Source organism: Ustilago hordei, assembly GCF_900519145.1.
Source record: "Ustilago hordei strain Uho2 genome assembly, contig: UHO2_contig_20, whole genome shotgun sequence".
Taxonomy (NCBI): Eukaryota; Fungi; Basidiomycota; class Ustilaginomycetes; order Ustilaginales; family Ustilaginaceae; genus Ustilago; species Ustilago hordei.
In genome coordinates, this window is record NW_024545282.1 from 141,205 (window position 1) to 156,430 (window position 15,226).

A 15,226-nucleotide genomic window follows, 5' to 3' on the forward strand; every position below is an offset into this window, starting at 1 on the left:
GAATAAGGCAAGAAGGAGGAAAAAAAGGATTTCATCGGCCAATCCGTCATCTCGCCGGAGGGTGCATATCCAAAAGCCCTAAAGCTGTTCTTACGCTGTAAGCGATTTCAAGGCACCAGTCCACCATCTTGTCCCTTCTGCCCATCTTGACTTGCTCAGACCGAGATTCGATGCCCCTCTGACACCAACGCTCGCATTGCGTGCTTCGTTGCAACTTCACTTTCGCAACTCTTCCTCTTCTTTCGTAAGCGGCACCGAAGCGTAGACGCGGATCTAATCCGATCTTTGCATACAAGTGGAACCGGAACACCCGACTCGGCTAACCGCCTTGAACACAACATCACAAGCCATCACCCACGCCAAGAAAGACTATCGGAACAAAAGCACATGCTCAGCACCATTGCGCATCTTGTTTTCGTTGCATTTCATCTCATCGGCTCTCCATCGTCGGCTCTCCATCATCGGCTCACATCCGAACAATCTTAGTCAAACGTTCGGCAAGCTTCCGACAGATTCGACTTCATCACACCGCATCGGCTTCCCATCCGACTGTGGGTTCAGCCTCTCCCACTATGCCATCCGCAGCATTACCAGGCGGTGGTCCAGCACCGCTCATCACCCTCAAGACCCACCCACCACTTCCCTCCTTCGCCATCCCCCATCGCCTCCCCGACCCATCCATCGAAATCTCCTCCTTCAAACTCTCCATCCTCCGCATCCTAACCGGTCAAACCAACGCCTCCTCCTCCACCAAACCACTCACATTCTCCGAACAAGTCAAAGAAAAAGCCATAAACGGATGGAAGATGCAAATGCTCACCCTCGAACTCATCCAGCATGACGACCTTCAATCCGAACAACACAACCCTCCAACCCAACAGCAACAAATAAAAGGTTTCCAACTACAAGACCATCACGAATGCAGCTTAATCGAACAAGGAGATATGATTCTTGTCCGACTCAAGCAGGCGCATGCAATAGAAGAGTTGGAGCTGCCAGAGCTCGGAGAAGCGCATAGCTATTCTGCTCCAGCAGGTTCGCTGACCAGGGCCGGCACATTGAGTCAACCACCACCCTATGAGATCATACAGCCTTCCGAACCAAGCTCCTTTTCCAGCTCCGTGGGAGCTCAGCCAAATGCCAATTATCATCAACATCGCTATCAGGATTATAGGTCCACTTTTAGGGTCCTCACGGCGAACAATGTTGGGTCGGGTCACATGAGGCGCAATACGCCGAGTAATACTGGCTATGCAGGTAACGCAGCTGGAGCGCTAAGCCAAGGCTTGAAGAATTTGCAAAGTTCGTCGGCAGCGGGCAAGAAGGATGCTCCCAAGGCGAAGAGGAGAGCTTCGGCGACTGCGACAGCTACAGCGATTACTAAGCCCAGTGCTAGTCCCACCGTCGATCAGCAACATGTTATTTCACCACCACTTTCACCTAGCTTGCATTCCGCTGCTGCTACACTGCTTCCGGCAACGAGTAGGAATAGTAGCTCCGTTGTCACTGTACAGGCTAATCCTCGTCCTACTGTGGGCGGTGCGCTCGGATCATCCTCCTCTCCAAACCCGAACGCAAAGTCAGGGGGTCAATTCGCAGGACTGCCACCAACAGCACTAGTTATCGGTCCAGGAGTTCAAGGTCAAGTCGGACGAAACCCATCGAGTGTTAATGCTCCAATGGGTGCTTCCGGTCCCGCCGAACTGCAATATGGAAATGCTAGCGGATTTGTCAACTTCACTTCTGCTGGTGTGTGGAAATCCAAACCTAAACCTAGTAGACAGGCTAGTCAAGAGTTTTCCTCCGACAGCAACCTACTGGATAGTAGTGAGGCCAGAAGGAGACCCTCTAATCCGGGTGCGGCTGCTGCTGATGCGGCGGAGAAGCGGGCTGCTCTTGCTAGGCAGGGATCGGGTGAGGTAGTGAGGCCAGGGAAAGAGAGCCAAGTATCGGGAGGACGGATCAGTAAGAGCGACTTGCCTGCTACACCGCTCTTGCCGCCGATTCAGAATTTGGCGCCGTTCCCGCAGTTCGAAGACAGCCAGAGGAGGAGAGAACGAGATCTTCCGCCTATGCCCCACCCCGCGGAGGCGGATGGGACGATGGTCGCAGTCAGTGCTGCTACTGAGACCAAACCTCCTCGTCTCTCCTTCCTGCGAAAATACAGCACCGCAACTTCAGCGAGTAGAAATACGGATAGCGGACCTAGTTCCCCCGCTCAAGAACTATCACGTACTTACGGCTTTGGCTCCTCGAAACAGCCTCAGGCTACAGCTGTGCCGTTGGAAGAGATGGATTCTGCCATCAAGCCTGTTCTTGATGCTGAGAATCACAACCTCACTCGAGCAGAGAGGCGGTATCTAGAGGTGCAAAAGGCCTTGCAGGTGGAGAGGGAGAAGCAGGCTGAAGCGGAAAAGTTGAGGGCGGAGGAGATAAGGGCTTTGAGGGAAAGAAAAGAGAAGGAGAGGGAGAGGAAAGAGAGTGAAGCGAAGAAAAGGGCTGAGGAACAGAAGTGGGAGATGTGGGAAGAAGTTAGAAGGAGACAGAAGAGTGGGAATCTGGATAAGCCGTTGCCTCCGGGTATACAGAGGTTGTATAGTGGTGGAGAGGATAAGGGGAATGGCGGGAAAGGGAAGGGGGCTGCTCCGGTTGCTGCTCCTGCTATCTCTGTGGCTACTGCTGGATTGGGCGAGCTCAATCTGTCTTCTTCCCAAGACTCTGCCCCGGTAGCGGCGGGTAGGAATGTTGATGCAGGTGCCGCTTCTGGATCTCGTCTCGCAGCTCCAGCTCCACGCGCAGCCCTTCCTTCAGACAGCAACGGTTTGACAGGACAACGAATCGAACTAGGTCTCGAACGAATCACCCTTCTCCTCTCACGTCTCAAAAACCCTCACCGATCCTTCCCCGTCATTCACGTCGCAGGTACAAACGGTAAAGGATCTACCATCGCTTACCTCGATTCCCTTCTCCGGAACGCACTCGATATTCGCACTGGTACTTTCGTCTCACCTCACCTCATCGAGCGGAGGGACTGCTGCAAGGTGGATGGTCGCATCATCGACAAAAGCATTTGGCGACAGGCTCAGTCTGACGTGCTATTCGCCGATCAAGGATTAGATATCCCCGCGACTACTGAGGACAATGGTCAACCACTCAAAAGCTCCCCCTTTGAGCTGCTCACCGCGCAGACTTTCCAGGCATTTTCATTGCTACCCGAAGCTGAAAGGCCAGAAGTGCTTCTGATCGAGGTAGGACTAGGTGGGAGGTTGGATGCGACAAATGTATTCGAAGAGAGTCAGGTGTTGGCTAGTGTAATTTGTCCTATTGATCGCGATCACGAAGCTTTCCTCGGGAGTAAACTTGAAGGTATCGCAAGAGAGAAAGCAGGAATTGTAAAAGATGGAGGATTATGCATTATCGCAGATCAAAGATTGCATGATCCTTCACCCATCGACCAACTCGCTTTGGGCCCACTGGAGAACGAGACGAAGCAAATAGGTGCTAGAGCAGCTGGCATCCTCGATTCTATTCGAAACGTGTGTATGTCACGCAACGCCCGACTCGTTAAGACTTATATCCCGTGGAAGCTGCTTTCCCTCCCACCAACCAAGCAGGCCAAGTGGGGAAGTTCGGTAGACTTTACACCAAAGCTGGCGCCCACGCTGTTTTTATCGACTTCTGGATTGAATCCTCCATCGACGTTCGTGGCTCATCCGCATGATCCAGTGATGTTCAGCGTTCCGGTATCTATTGAACGGACCAGAGCGAACTTGACGGGTGTATGTATGACAGTTCAGACCCTCTCTTCCATCGCGCGGGACGAATGGGCGGAGGATCGATGGGAAGATCTCCGAACGCGTATCATGTGGGGTCTTCGCGATGATCCAGAAGCAAACCTGCGTGTTCGGGAATCTCTTAACGCTGTAAAGTGGGCTGGGAGATGCAGCTGGTTCACCGTTGGCGGACGGGAAGTGTTGATAGATGGAGCGCACAACGAGTCTTCTGCCATCGCACTTAGGGAGTACATTGATAACTGTCTTTCCTCTCGCTCTCTCTCGCTTGGGAGGGGAAGCCAGTTTGAAGTGACGTACATATTCGCCTTCTCCGAGGGCAAAGATTACGAATCGATGGTAAGAGCAATGTTGGAGAACCCGCCGGATTTGGTTGAAAGGCAGAATGTAGGATTGACGGTGTTCAGTCCTCCGGAAGGGATGCCTTGGGTGAGAAGTGTTGAGGCGAGAGATGCGTTGGCGACGTTGAAGAAGGTTAGTCGAGAGGTGGATGTTGGGGAGTTGAGGACTTTTGAGTCCATCAAAGAGGCGATAGAGTGGGCTGGTGCAGGTGGGAGGACAGGGGGAAGTGGGAAGGGTAGGGAAGACAAGAAGGAAAGGGGCCCGATTGTGGTAGCGGGAAGTTTGTATTTGGTGGCTGATATGTATCGATACCTGCAGAGCCTAGGGCTGTATACGGAGTAAACCAAGCATGTATGATGGGAGTGGAAGAAATGAAGAAGCTGATCACAAAGGAGATGACTTTGAATGGCGTGTGATGATGTGTACGGGTAAGACTGTTGCCTTAGGCCCGGTGAGAGCCGATGATTGTGAAGGTACCTCATTACAATAGCGAGCTGTTACTTGCTGGGTGGGGCGTATCATGCCTTACATGCGAGTGTCTAGGTTCGATCATTGCGACCTAGCTCAAGTTGTCACCTTGATGATGTTGCGCTTGGCAACAATCGGTGGATCAGCGCCCTTTCTCCTTTTCGCTCTTTGTTGGGCTGTGCGAACCCGAGCGGATGAGTAACATGAAGGTGAGACTTCATTTGGTGGCGAAGAATGCGAGAAATCAGCAACCACCACCACCACCACTGGCTTGAATGATGAAGAACGTATGGCCCACTTTGCTTCTCAGGCGGCTTTCGCCAGAGGTGTTCATCTCGACTCCGATTGGGTCTCACACTGTGACTGGTCACACGAACGTGCGCTGGCTTCAGATGAAAGCTGTCACACAGATGAAAGCTGTCACACGGTGGATGTTTCACTCAGTAAAGGAAAGGAAGAGCAATGAGAACAAGGATTGATATCAACAGACGTCGTTTCGTCTTCCCCTCCTCTTTCTCTTCCACTCACCACCATCAACACTTTGTGATTGGTGTACACACTCGTTTTTTTTTCTTCTCATTCTCTTGTCACAGTCACTCCAGCCATGCGGGTGGCATCACTAAGCCTTCCTCTGCTCCTGCTACTTCTCTCGCCTAACCCTGCTCTAGCCGATAAGCACAACCTAGTCTGTCCCCTAACCTACTCCCCCGAATCGCAGCTCCTCACAGCCTCAGTCTCGATCGGTACCCCTGCCTCTACCTACAATTTAGTCGTCGACACCGGATCGCCATTCTTCGTGATCCAGTCCGGCAGCTTCCACTCCACCTCATCCACATATGACCCTGACCCCACCTCCGATGGCGTTGAGATGGGAGGAGGGTATATGACCACCAACCCGGACCCGAGGAAAGATGCTGGACCCGTCAAACCGAAGATGAAGTTCATGCTCGATACAGGCTTTCTCAACGAAGGTAGTGGGCAGAGAGCTGGGGGTGGCGCTATGGGAGGGAACCTTACCATTAGCTTGAGTGACTTGGGAGGACAGTTGAAAGGTGCGAATGGAATTTTGGGTTTGAGTCCTTCTATGGATCATATTTCTCAGCCGCCTATGTCGCAGAAAGGGCAGCGGCACAGGCATAATACCGCAGCTCAAGGACAAGAGGCAGGGCAGGCTGAAGATCCGTCTTTCCTTCATTCTTTTCTGTCTTCTGATCATAAAGAAAAGTTGGGTATGAAGGGGGATAGCCACTTCTACCTTGCCTTTAGCCCTAGCAACCCTCCGACAGGAGAACTTGTGTTTCCTCTCTCGGGCGACTCCCTACCTCGTTCGATCCCCACGTACTCTTATGGGGATGCTATAGCTATCGACCCTTCCAGCGGCTCCACCTACCCTGCCCACCCGTTCTGGGGCTTAGCTCACCGCCGCGATCTCTCCTTCTTGATGGATTCTGCCATCGTTCCCGACATCCAAATTGATGCACTTCTCTTTGATTCCGGAACATCTGGCATCATCGCCCCTCCCAGCGAAGTGGAAAAAATCTTCAAGGCTGCTAAATCTCGCATAAACACCATCCCGCCTCCCAAAGGATCAGGCGTTATCACGGGGCAAGCCAAATGCAGCGAAGGGTTGAAATTTGGTTTTGGTATCGGGGATAAACAAGCATCATTCCTCAGCATTCGACCAAAAACTTCCGACCAGCAAATGGGGGCAAATAGAATGAGGTATAGCGAAGCTGACACTTCTGAAGCAAGCGAGAATCCCTTACTAATATGGAAGAGTTACATTGATGCAGGCGTAAACGTCTACCTCTCCGGCCTCCAGAACACTTTGGGTTTGATTTCCGTTAATCTGAAGAAACGACACATGGTGAAGTTGATGAAGAGAGAATTCTTCATGTTGCTGGGTAAAAAAGTTCCTTTTACCCCCCCTCCTCCTCCCCGGGCTAAATCGCCTCCAGCTTCGGAACCGAAAGCTAAGAGTGACGCGAAGGACCTGTCTTCCCAGGACAACGTGGTGAAGTTGAAGAAGAGAGAATTCTTCTTGCTCAAGTTACTGGGTCAAAAAGTTCCTGTTTTCCCTCCTCCCCCGGCTAACCCGCCTCCAGCTCCAAAACCGAAAGTTCAGAGTGGCGGAGAGAGGCCATCTTCCCAGACCAACAATGGAGGGCAAGTGGAAGATATGTGCGAGGTAACGTTGGTCGGTTCTCCCCAAGTGGAACAAATGTTTCCTGCCAATGGTAAGGATTTCAAACCTTGGATTTTGGGGATGGAATTCTTTCAGGAGAATCTGATGTATTTCAACCTAGATAGCGCACAGACTGTTATTGTGCCTAGGAATGAGTAGAGGTGGAGATGGTGGTCATGACGAGAGGAGGAAGGCAGAGAGGCAGGGAAAGAGGGGGTTCTGGTTTGCGGTTTGCGGTTTGCGGTTTGCGGTTTGCGGTTTGCGGTTTGCAGTTTGGGTTTTGCGTTTTACTGTCGTTACATGGTTACGTTTCGGCGCTGCTATCAAATTTGTTCGCTTCGATTTCTGCTCGTTCCACTTGGTTGCTGTGAGCTCGAATGAGACCTTGTTCGTTGACGTTGAATAGCCTTGCGTTGAGCCGAACGCGCAGAAGCTGTGCTTGAGTGATTTGCAAGCAAGCATATCACACACAGTGACATGATTGTGATTGTGCAGAGATCTGAGATTGACAGAGTTTGGCTTTGTACAAGTTACAGGATCGAATGTTGGGAGCTTGACCGCTTAGGACATCTTGGCAACACATCGAATGCACTCTCCCAGCTTCATATACTCGAAACCCTTGTTGATGTTGTCAAGATCGATGGTATGAGTAATGTAGTCATCGACCTTAAAAGTTCCGTTCATATACCTATCCACGATACCAGGCAGCTCGGTCCTACCTTTGACACCACCAAATGCACTTCCCTGCCACTTCCTACCCGTGACCAACTGGAAGGGCCGAGTTGCAATCTCCTGCCCAGCAGCGGCAACACCAATAACGGTACTGACGCCCCAACCCTTATGACAAGCCTCGAGCGCGCTTCTCATCACCTTGACATTACCGGTGCAATCGAAAGTGTAATCCAGTCCACCATCGGTGATTTCGACCAGGTGCGAGACAATGTCTTTACCCTCACCGAGCTTTGTAGGATTGATGAACTCGGTCGCACCGAACTTCTTGGCCCAACTCTCTTTTTGATCGTTGGTGTCAATTGCAATGATCCTGCTGGCTCCAGCATCGACAGCACCTGTGATAACAGCAAGACCAACACAACCAAGACCAAAGATAGCAACATTGCTACCCTTCTCTACGTTGGCAGTGTGAGTAGCCGCACCCCAACCGGTAGTTACACCACAGCCCAACAAACAAGTCTTGTCCCTAGGAGCCTTAGGGTCGATGGCAACCAAACTGTACTGCGAGACAACAGTGTACTGACTGAAAGTGGAACAACCCATAAAGTGGTAGAGTTCTTTACCCTTGCAAGAGAAACGCTTGGACTTGTCAGGCATAACACCTTGACCCTGAGTAGCACGAACAGCTTGGCAGAGGTTGGTCTTGCCAGATTTGCAGAACTTGCACTCGCGACATTCGGCAGTGTAAAGAAGGATGACCGAGTCACCTTGTTTGACGTGGGTTACGCCTTCACCGACGGATTCGACGATCCCGGCTCCTTCGTGACCAAGGATGGCAGGGAAAGCTCCTTCGGGGTCGGATCCGGAAAGAGTGTAGGCGTCGGTGTGACAGAGACCAGTGTGAGTGATTTGCACTCGAACTTCACCGGCGCGAGGGGGCTGGACTTGGATTTCTTCAATCGACATGGGCTTGGCGGCTTCCCATGCGACGGCGGCTTTGCATTTGATTATTTCGCCTTGGGTCATTGTTGCGGTCTCGTTGAATGGAGGGGAGGAAATGTGGGTGGGTGAGATGATGTTGGTGGTGTGAGAGAAAGAGGAGGAGGGTGAGGTGGAAGAAAGTGTTTTCTTGCGCTTTGAAGAATGACTGATGTGGCTCGAGATGTCGTGTGTGTAGCAGCAGTTGGCAGAGATGACTGAGCGCAAATACGCCTTGAGCACAGAAGAGAGAGGTGCTATTTAGCAGCTCTTGCGCCGCTCTCCTTGGCAAAGGTGGAGGCCAAGGAGAGAAAGCTGTGAGATGGCATCCATGATTTCCGCTGTTCTGTTGCTAGGTTTGAGTGTCAACCGAGTCTCGCACGATTCGCGGTCAGCTCTTCCGCTTTTCGGCTCTGGTGTCCGAATCTGAATCGGGTCAAAGAAAAGGGGGGGGGGAGAGGGGGGAGGGGGGAGGGGGGAGGAATCGGGTGATGGACGCGCGTGGCGGTCGAGGTGTGTTGCGTGTTGTTCTCTCCACTTTCAAGCTTTCCTTTTGGTGCTCCCACGGTTCATCCGACGCCTGTCATCACCCTAATCATCCTTCTGAAGGATCACACCTCCTTTCCGCGGCGCAATCACATCGATAACGACAACCAGACGGCTAAGCCGACAGGGAACGGAGAGAGTCCCACCCAAACCTTGAAAGATCACACGCCTCTGTGGCTTGGTGATTCGCACACTCGATCCTTCGATAGATGGCGCAAAGCAAGCCCAGCTCGACTCGAAGCCGACTCAGCTTTCCGTACCGAAGAGCAAGTTTACCACTGTCCAGCCAACGCTAACGGCCTCTATTCTCAAATCACACTGAAACGGACGAACTGCTTGCAAGGATGGAGGCAATGCGCCGAAAGATCATGGAGGAGCAGCTCGCTGCTATCGAGCAAGCGACGAGACAGCAGGAGCGGGAACAGTCTGTTGCTCCTACTTGCGCATCCTCGAATCCTGCCGTCTCCTCTCTTCCGCATCGTAACAAGCACGCTCCACCGCCAAAAGTAAAATTGTATCATCCTCCTCTGCTCCCATGCATTCCTCCCAACTCAGCATCGCAATCCAGCAGCACAAACTCTACTACACCGAGCAGAGGTATAGGCTCACGAGCAGATCCTATTGTCTTTGCTCAACCTTCTCCCATGGGAGCTAATCGTGCGAATCCCTTCCAAGCGGCACCTACTTTATCTCACCCACATCCAATTCCCCCTCGACCTCTCACAACCTCGAGCTACGCGGCGTCACAACCATTCCGCTCGCCGAACTCCAAGTCCTCTCAGCTCCCTTTCATCTCTCCTAAGCAGACTCCTCCTCCACCACCACCACCGCCACCACCGCCACCACCAACACTGAACAACAACAACCCCTTCTATCAACCGCCTGTCTCACATCTGCCTTTGGCGTACTCATCACCCTCAAAGTCAAGAAGCAAAGTAGCTTATTCGCAATCGCAATCGCAATCGCTCTTTATGAGTCAAGAGTACGAACCCACGACTTACCCCAATGACGCGGCTGTCGTTCCTACTATAGATGCTGCTACCCGTGACAAGCAGATCCAGGATCTGCTATCCAACATGGTCAATGTCACCGAGTTGTCCGAAGATGCGAGGACTAGTGCCACTATTCCTGGTCTCAAGTGTATCTTATTGCCTCATCAGGTGCAGGGCGTTACGTGGATGCGCGAGCGGGAGAAGGGTGCAGCCAAGGGCGGAATTCTTGCCGATGACATGGGTCTGGGAAAGACGGTGCAAACCTTGGCACTCCTCGTCTCGAATCGTCCAGGTCAAGATGCTTCCACCATTGATCTCGAGGTGCCTTTGGAGCCTTCAAAGCGTGCCAACAAGGCGCCATCGGCTGCTGCAGCAAAAGCGACAGCCAACAAAGCAATGCAGCAAACGCCTGAAACTCTGTCCCGTCTAGAGCTGGCTTCCAAGACCACCCTCATCATCGCTCCGCTCGCCGTCATCAAGCAGTGGGAGCGCGAAGTCGCTGAAAAGACTGATGCTGGTTTAAAGGTCTACCTCTACCACGGACCTTCTCGTTCCAAGAAGGCTTCTCACTTCAACAAGTTCGACATTGTCATCACCACCTACACTACCGCAGCGAGCGAATACAGCAACTACATGTCCAACCTCGAAGCTCTGGCCAAAGGCACCGCACCCTCCGCTGCAGTCGCTTCCTCGTCCTCATCCAAGTCTAAATCGAAAGCAAAGCCCAAGTTTAAGCCCAAGAATGGCTCTCTCGTCAACCATCGCTCAACCCAAGCCGACTCTGACGCAGAGTCTGGTTCTGAGAACAAACCTATGGAGATCCACTCGGCAGATTCGGAAGACTCGTTCGCGGATCCTGTAACGCCGCCGAAAGCGGTCAAGAAAGTCATGCCTACTCCTCTCTTTGAGGCTCAGTGGCTCCGTATCGTCTTAGATGAAGCGCAAAACATCAAAAACCACAAAGCAAAGTGCTCTCGTGCTTGCTTCTTGCTTGCAGCTAACAGTGTCTCGCGATGGTGTCTGACGGGTACGCCGCTTCAGAACGATGCCTACGAGATGTTCTCCCTCATTCACTTCCTGCGTGTTCCACCCTTTGACGACTTTCAGCACTTCAAGGACAAGATCGGCGAACCGCTCAAGGCGACCAATCAGACCAGAGTCAATTGGGGTATGAAGCGGCTTTGCTTTGTGCTTCAGACCATCATGCTTCGTCGTACCAAGGAGGCCAAGATGGAAGATGGCAAATCGATTCTCAACCTGCCCAAGCGAAACCTGGAGTTGATCGAGCTTGAGTTTGATAGTCCGCAGGAGAAGCACTTTTACGTCGGATTGCAGGAAAGGATCAAGCAGGCGTTTGAGAAGGAGGAAGAGCAGCAGAGGTTGACGGGTAAGAAGTCCAATATGATCGCTTCCTTGGTGTTGCTCTTGAGGTTGAGGCAAGCGTGTAGTCATCCCGCGATGGTGACGGGCAATTTGAGGGTTGATGCTGGTGCGATTGGGACTGCTGCTGCCAATGGGGATGGAGCGAAGACTGCCAAGGGGAAGCAAGTAGCCGAAGAGGATGACGATGACGATGACGATGATGATGGATTGGCAGCTATGCTTTCCAGTCTTAGTGTTGCTCTCAAGCGGTGCGATCAATGTAATGTCGAGCTGCCTCGTAATCCTCCGGCTGTCGACGAGAACACGCTGATGGCAGCAGTTAACCCAGCGCTCGCTAACCGCAAGCTCTGCACCGACTGCACACGAGTGGCATCCAAATGCTCGCAAGACCTCTTCGCGACCTCGTTCGGATCCACCAAGATCCGCAAAATGCTCTCCATCCTCTCTGCAATCCGTCAAGCCGATAAAAGCGAAAAGACCATCGTATTCTCCCAATTTACTTCCTTCCTCAACATTGTCGAGCCACACCTTCGTCAACATCACTTCAACTACGTCCGGTACGACGGCTCAATGAAACCGCAAGATCGTGAACAAGCGCTCGAGAGAATCCGTTCCGATCCTTCGATCACCGTCATCCTGATCTCCTTCAAGGCAGGAAGCACGGGCTTGAACTTGACCAGCTGCAGCAGGGTCATATTGATGGATCTTTGGTGGAACCCTCAGATCGAAGAACAAGCTTTCGATCGTGCACATAGGTTGGGTCAGCAAAGGGATGTGACAATCTACAAGTTGAGCATTAAGGACACGGTGGAGGAGAGAATCTTGAAGTTGCAGGAGAAGAAGAGAGCTCTGTCGAAGGCAGCACTGGAGGGAAGCAAGCTGGTGAAGGGTAACAAGCTGGATGCCAAGGAAATCTGGTTCTTGTTTAATGGAAGTGATCGTTGAGCCCCTTCCTGTTGTAATATAAAGAAGTTTGGTCCCGATAACTGGCAGTTGAAGTTATGCAAGACACCGCTTCGTCTGGGCTACATTCTAGCTCCTTTTGCACAGATATATCGTAGATGCAATGCTTAAGATTTTTATGAACTACTGCTACAGGATCGTGTGTATATATACCTTTGTCTGGTCCATGTGATCGTCTATCATTACCCTCTGAACTGTGTGTATCACGAGGTGCCTCAGCATTGTTCTCCTCATGCTTCGGTGCTCTCTTTCGTGAACGTCTCTTAATTGGTCGCCACACAATTTACCATGCATGCAGGCAATCAGTCTATCAGCCACTCGGCTTTCCTGCATATTGGTTATTCCGGCGTATCTTCAACTCTGGCGATCGGGGAGAGTCTGAGTACGATGTCACTGCTGCTTTAAGACAGAAACATATATACTCAATTGACTAAAAGAACGTGGTGAGAGCCTAGTGCTCTCAGCTTGATATATATACATTGTCGTGGCACATGCCGAATGTGGGAGCTGTTGTACTTAATGATCTAGCCGGACAACGAGCGGGACTGTGTTGTGTCAGAGGTCGCGCGCCTGAAACCTGAAATCTGTAGTAGAAAGACAACTACTACTGATCCTATCGAGATCTGTGGTAAAAGGCCTTTATTATTATTCTTGCTGAAATCTGTCATAGAAGCCTTCTATGACTTTTCTCACTCAAATATGTTGTAACTGGTATCTATTGTGGATTTTGACTGACCACTGGGCACACTCCACTCAGAGGTAGTTCAGCATGATCAATATCCAATAGATACTTTGTGATGACACCAAGGTCTGGCATGAATATGCTTGCACCAACACGAGTGTCCAGTGTGCCAACTGAGTGACTGAATGATCCCCAGACTGCAGTGGACAACTGCCTTCAGTTTCTGATGATCGAGAGAGCCAGACCACAGTGTGAACCACCTTTGGTGTCAATTGTTATCTGGACCACAGTTAATACTGCCTTTGGATGATGTCAATGAGTGGTGATACAACACATGTGCTACAATAGAAGCAATGCTATGTGATTGCAACTTGTTGATGGGATACTAAGTATACTCGTTGTAAAGTGATAGCTAGTAAGGTAAAGTGTAGAGTGGATGAGGATCCACTTGACCCCTATGATAAGAAGCATGGTTATATAGCCATTCCCACCATGTCGCCTGCAACCCTGCTTCTGCTCTGGGAATCCTCCTCTAACACTGCTCCTCCTCCTCTCATGCCCCCTATCAGTCCTGTCTTCTCACAATGCTGCTCATTGGCACCGCTCCCTTGCTTCCTGTGGCATCGACAGTCCTCATGCTGCTTCATAATCAACAGGGGCCATTCCCACTTCATTTGGGTGGTGACTCACATCCCTCATTCATCTCACCCACCCTCCTGCTCTGAGTTCATTGTTGGGTCAGCCCCCTGCTTCATCAGGGTGGTGGACCCAATGTCTTCAATGTTTTGTCCTGCTGTGAGACCTGTGGGAATCAGTGTCCTCTTGCTGGTTTCTGCGAGATCTATCCTATGATCAAGATACTACTGATTCCGGCAGGATTTGTGATATGATCCTGCTTGTGCCGATTTGGATGAGATCTGTCATAGAGCCTTTCTATTACAGATCTCGATGAACTCTGTTGTAACCCTTGATTGGCCCGATCCTGCGATTCCTGCACTCCTCCTCATCTGACTTCTACTCTTCCTGCTTCTGCGCATCCGGTCCCATGACATGTTGTACCCGATCTCTGGTGAGATCGGACATCTAACCGGATTGGCTCTGCCTGATCTCCGATCAGATCGGCTCCGCGTCACCTTTTAGCGTCTCACTGGATCGTAATCTTCAGCACTTCCATGTCGCGGTGGGATGTCTATCATGCGCAGTTGCACTATATTGTAATCGACAACGCACTCGCAACGTTTCAGTCTGCTTCCTCTGCTTGGCCTTCTATCTGGGTCAAGGTCTGCCGCAGTCGGACATAAGCACTGCTCACCTCGGATGGGCCGTTGAGAGGATCACACGCGGAACGTATACAGACCGTCTATCAAAGTACGAGGAAGCCAAGAGAGTGTGATATTGCAATTGCTTGCCAGAAGCAACAACGTTGACCATTTGCTTTGAAGCCGACGGGGGACACCGGAACGACTTTTTGCCTACCAGCTCACATCACCGCGGGTCGCTCGAGATGACTTACTGCAGCTTATTCCCTCCGCACATCTTTCAAGGCTCGCCCGCCCATTGCCAGAGCTAGCCTCTACTACCTGTCATGTTTGCATATGCCTTTACACCCCATAATGTAGCTCTCCTGCTGTGTTTCGCCTAGCCTTGTCGTCTGTTTGTGCCTCGTCTCCTCTTCGGTGATTCGTCGGTGCTCACCGTCACCCTCGTCTTCCTGTACAGCGCGCGAATGTGAGTGAAAGATCCACACGCTTTTGTCACCAAGTGTCGCTCTCTTCGCGAACGCAAACGACTCTGTCCACCCATCCTAACACGCTACTAACTTGTAGTCGCTTCCAACGGCTCCCCTTCTATCGCTTACTATTCCTTGCTATGGCTCCTCCACCACTTGCAACTTCCTCTATCACACAAATCCAGCATCGAAACGAACACTCGCGTTCGACTTGCACCGCTCTGTCTATCGCTTTCAACTGCGCTCTCGCTTTCACAGGCTCGCGTTGTTTGATACCGCTCCTCTCATTCTCAAAACCTCGCAAACAGCTTCTTCCCTCACCCTGCTGATGTAGACCGCTCGCTCGCATCCGCTTCCCCTATCTCCATTTTCCTCGCTCGCTACTTTCTCGCTGCGAAATGACGTTGGTCGCCTCAAAGTCACCGATGGAGCACGATTCTCCAGCTCGCTCGCTTGCGGCCTTCCTTTCTCGCTCGCGCTTGCTTCCGCTCCCAC

At 51.6% G+C, this 15,226-nt stretch overlaps 4 protein-coding genes across 4 annotated transcripts; 3 read left to right on the plus strand and 1 right to left on the minus strand.

The window, feature by feature from the left end:
* Positions 1-572: 572 nt before the first annotated feature.
* On the plus strand, positions 573-4,475 carry UHO2_06643 (uncharacterized protein; the record flags this gene model as incomplete). The annotated part of the gene is made up of 1 exon (XM_041558812.1): positions 573-4,475. The coding sequence occupies one exon, from the start codon at positions 573-575 to the stop codon at positions 4,473-4,475; it is 3,903 nt and encodes a 1,300-aa protein (XP_041414746.1).
* A 730-nt stretch (positions 4,476-5,205) lies between these two features.
* On the plus strand, positions 5,206-6,945 carry UHO2_06644 (uncharacterized protein; the record flags this gene model as incomplete). The annotated part of the gene is made up of 1 exon (XM_041558813.1): positions 5,206-6,945. One exon carries the CDS (start codon positions 5,206-5,208, stop codon positions 6,943-6,945), a length of 1,740 nt encoding a protein of 579 aa, XP_041414747.1.
* A 402-nt stretch (positions 6,946-7,347) lies between these two features.
* Positions 7,348-8,484, minus strand: UHO2_06645 (putative glutathione-dependent formaldehyde dehydrogenase; the record flags this gene model as incomplete). Its single annotated transcript, XM_041558814.1, has 1 exon — positions 7,348-8,484. One exon carries the CDS (start codon positions 8,482-8,484, stop codon positions 7,348-7,350), a length of 1,137 nt encoding a protein of 378 aa, XP_041414748.1.
* An 842-nt stretch (positions 8,485-9,326) lies between these two features.
* Positions 9,327-12,302, plus strand: UHO2_06646 (related to ULS1 ### ubiquitin ligase for SUMO conjugates; the record flags this gene model as incomplete). The annotated part of the gene is made up of 1 exon (XM_041558815.1): positions 9,327-12,302. One exon carries the CDS (start codon positions 9,327-9,329, stop codon positions 12,300-12,302), a length of 2,976 nt encoding a protein of 991 aa, XP_041414749.1.
* Positions 12,303-15,226: the final 2,924 nt, after the last annotated feature.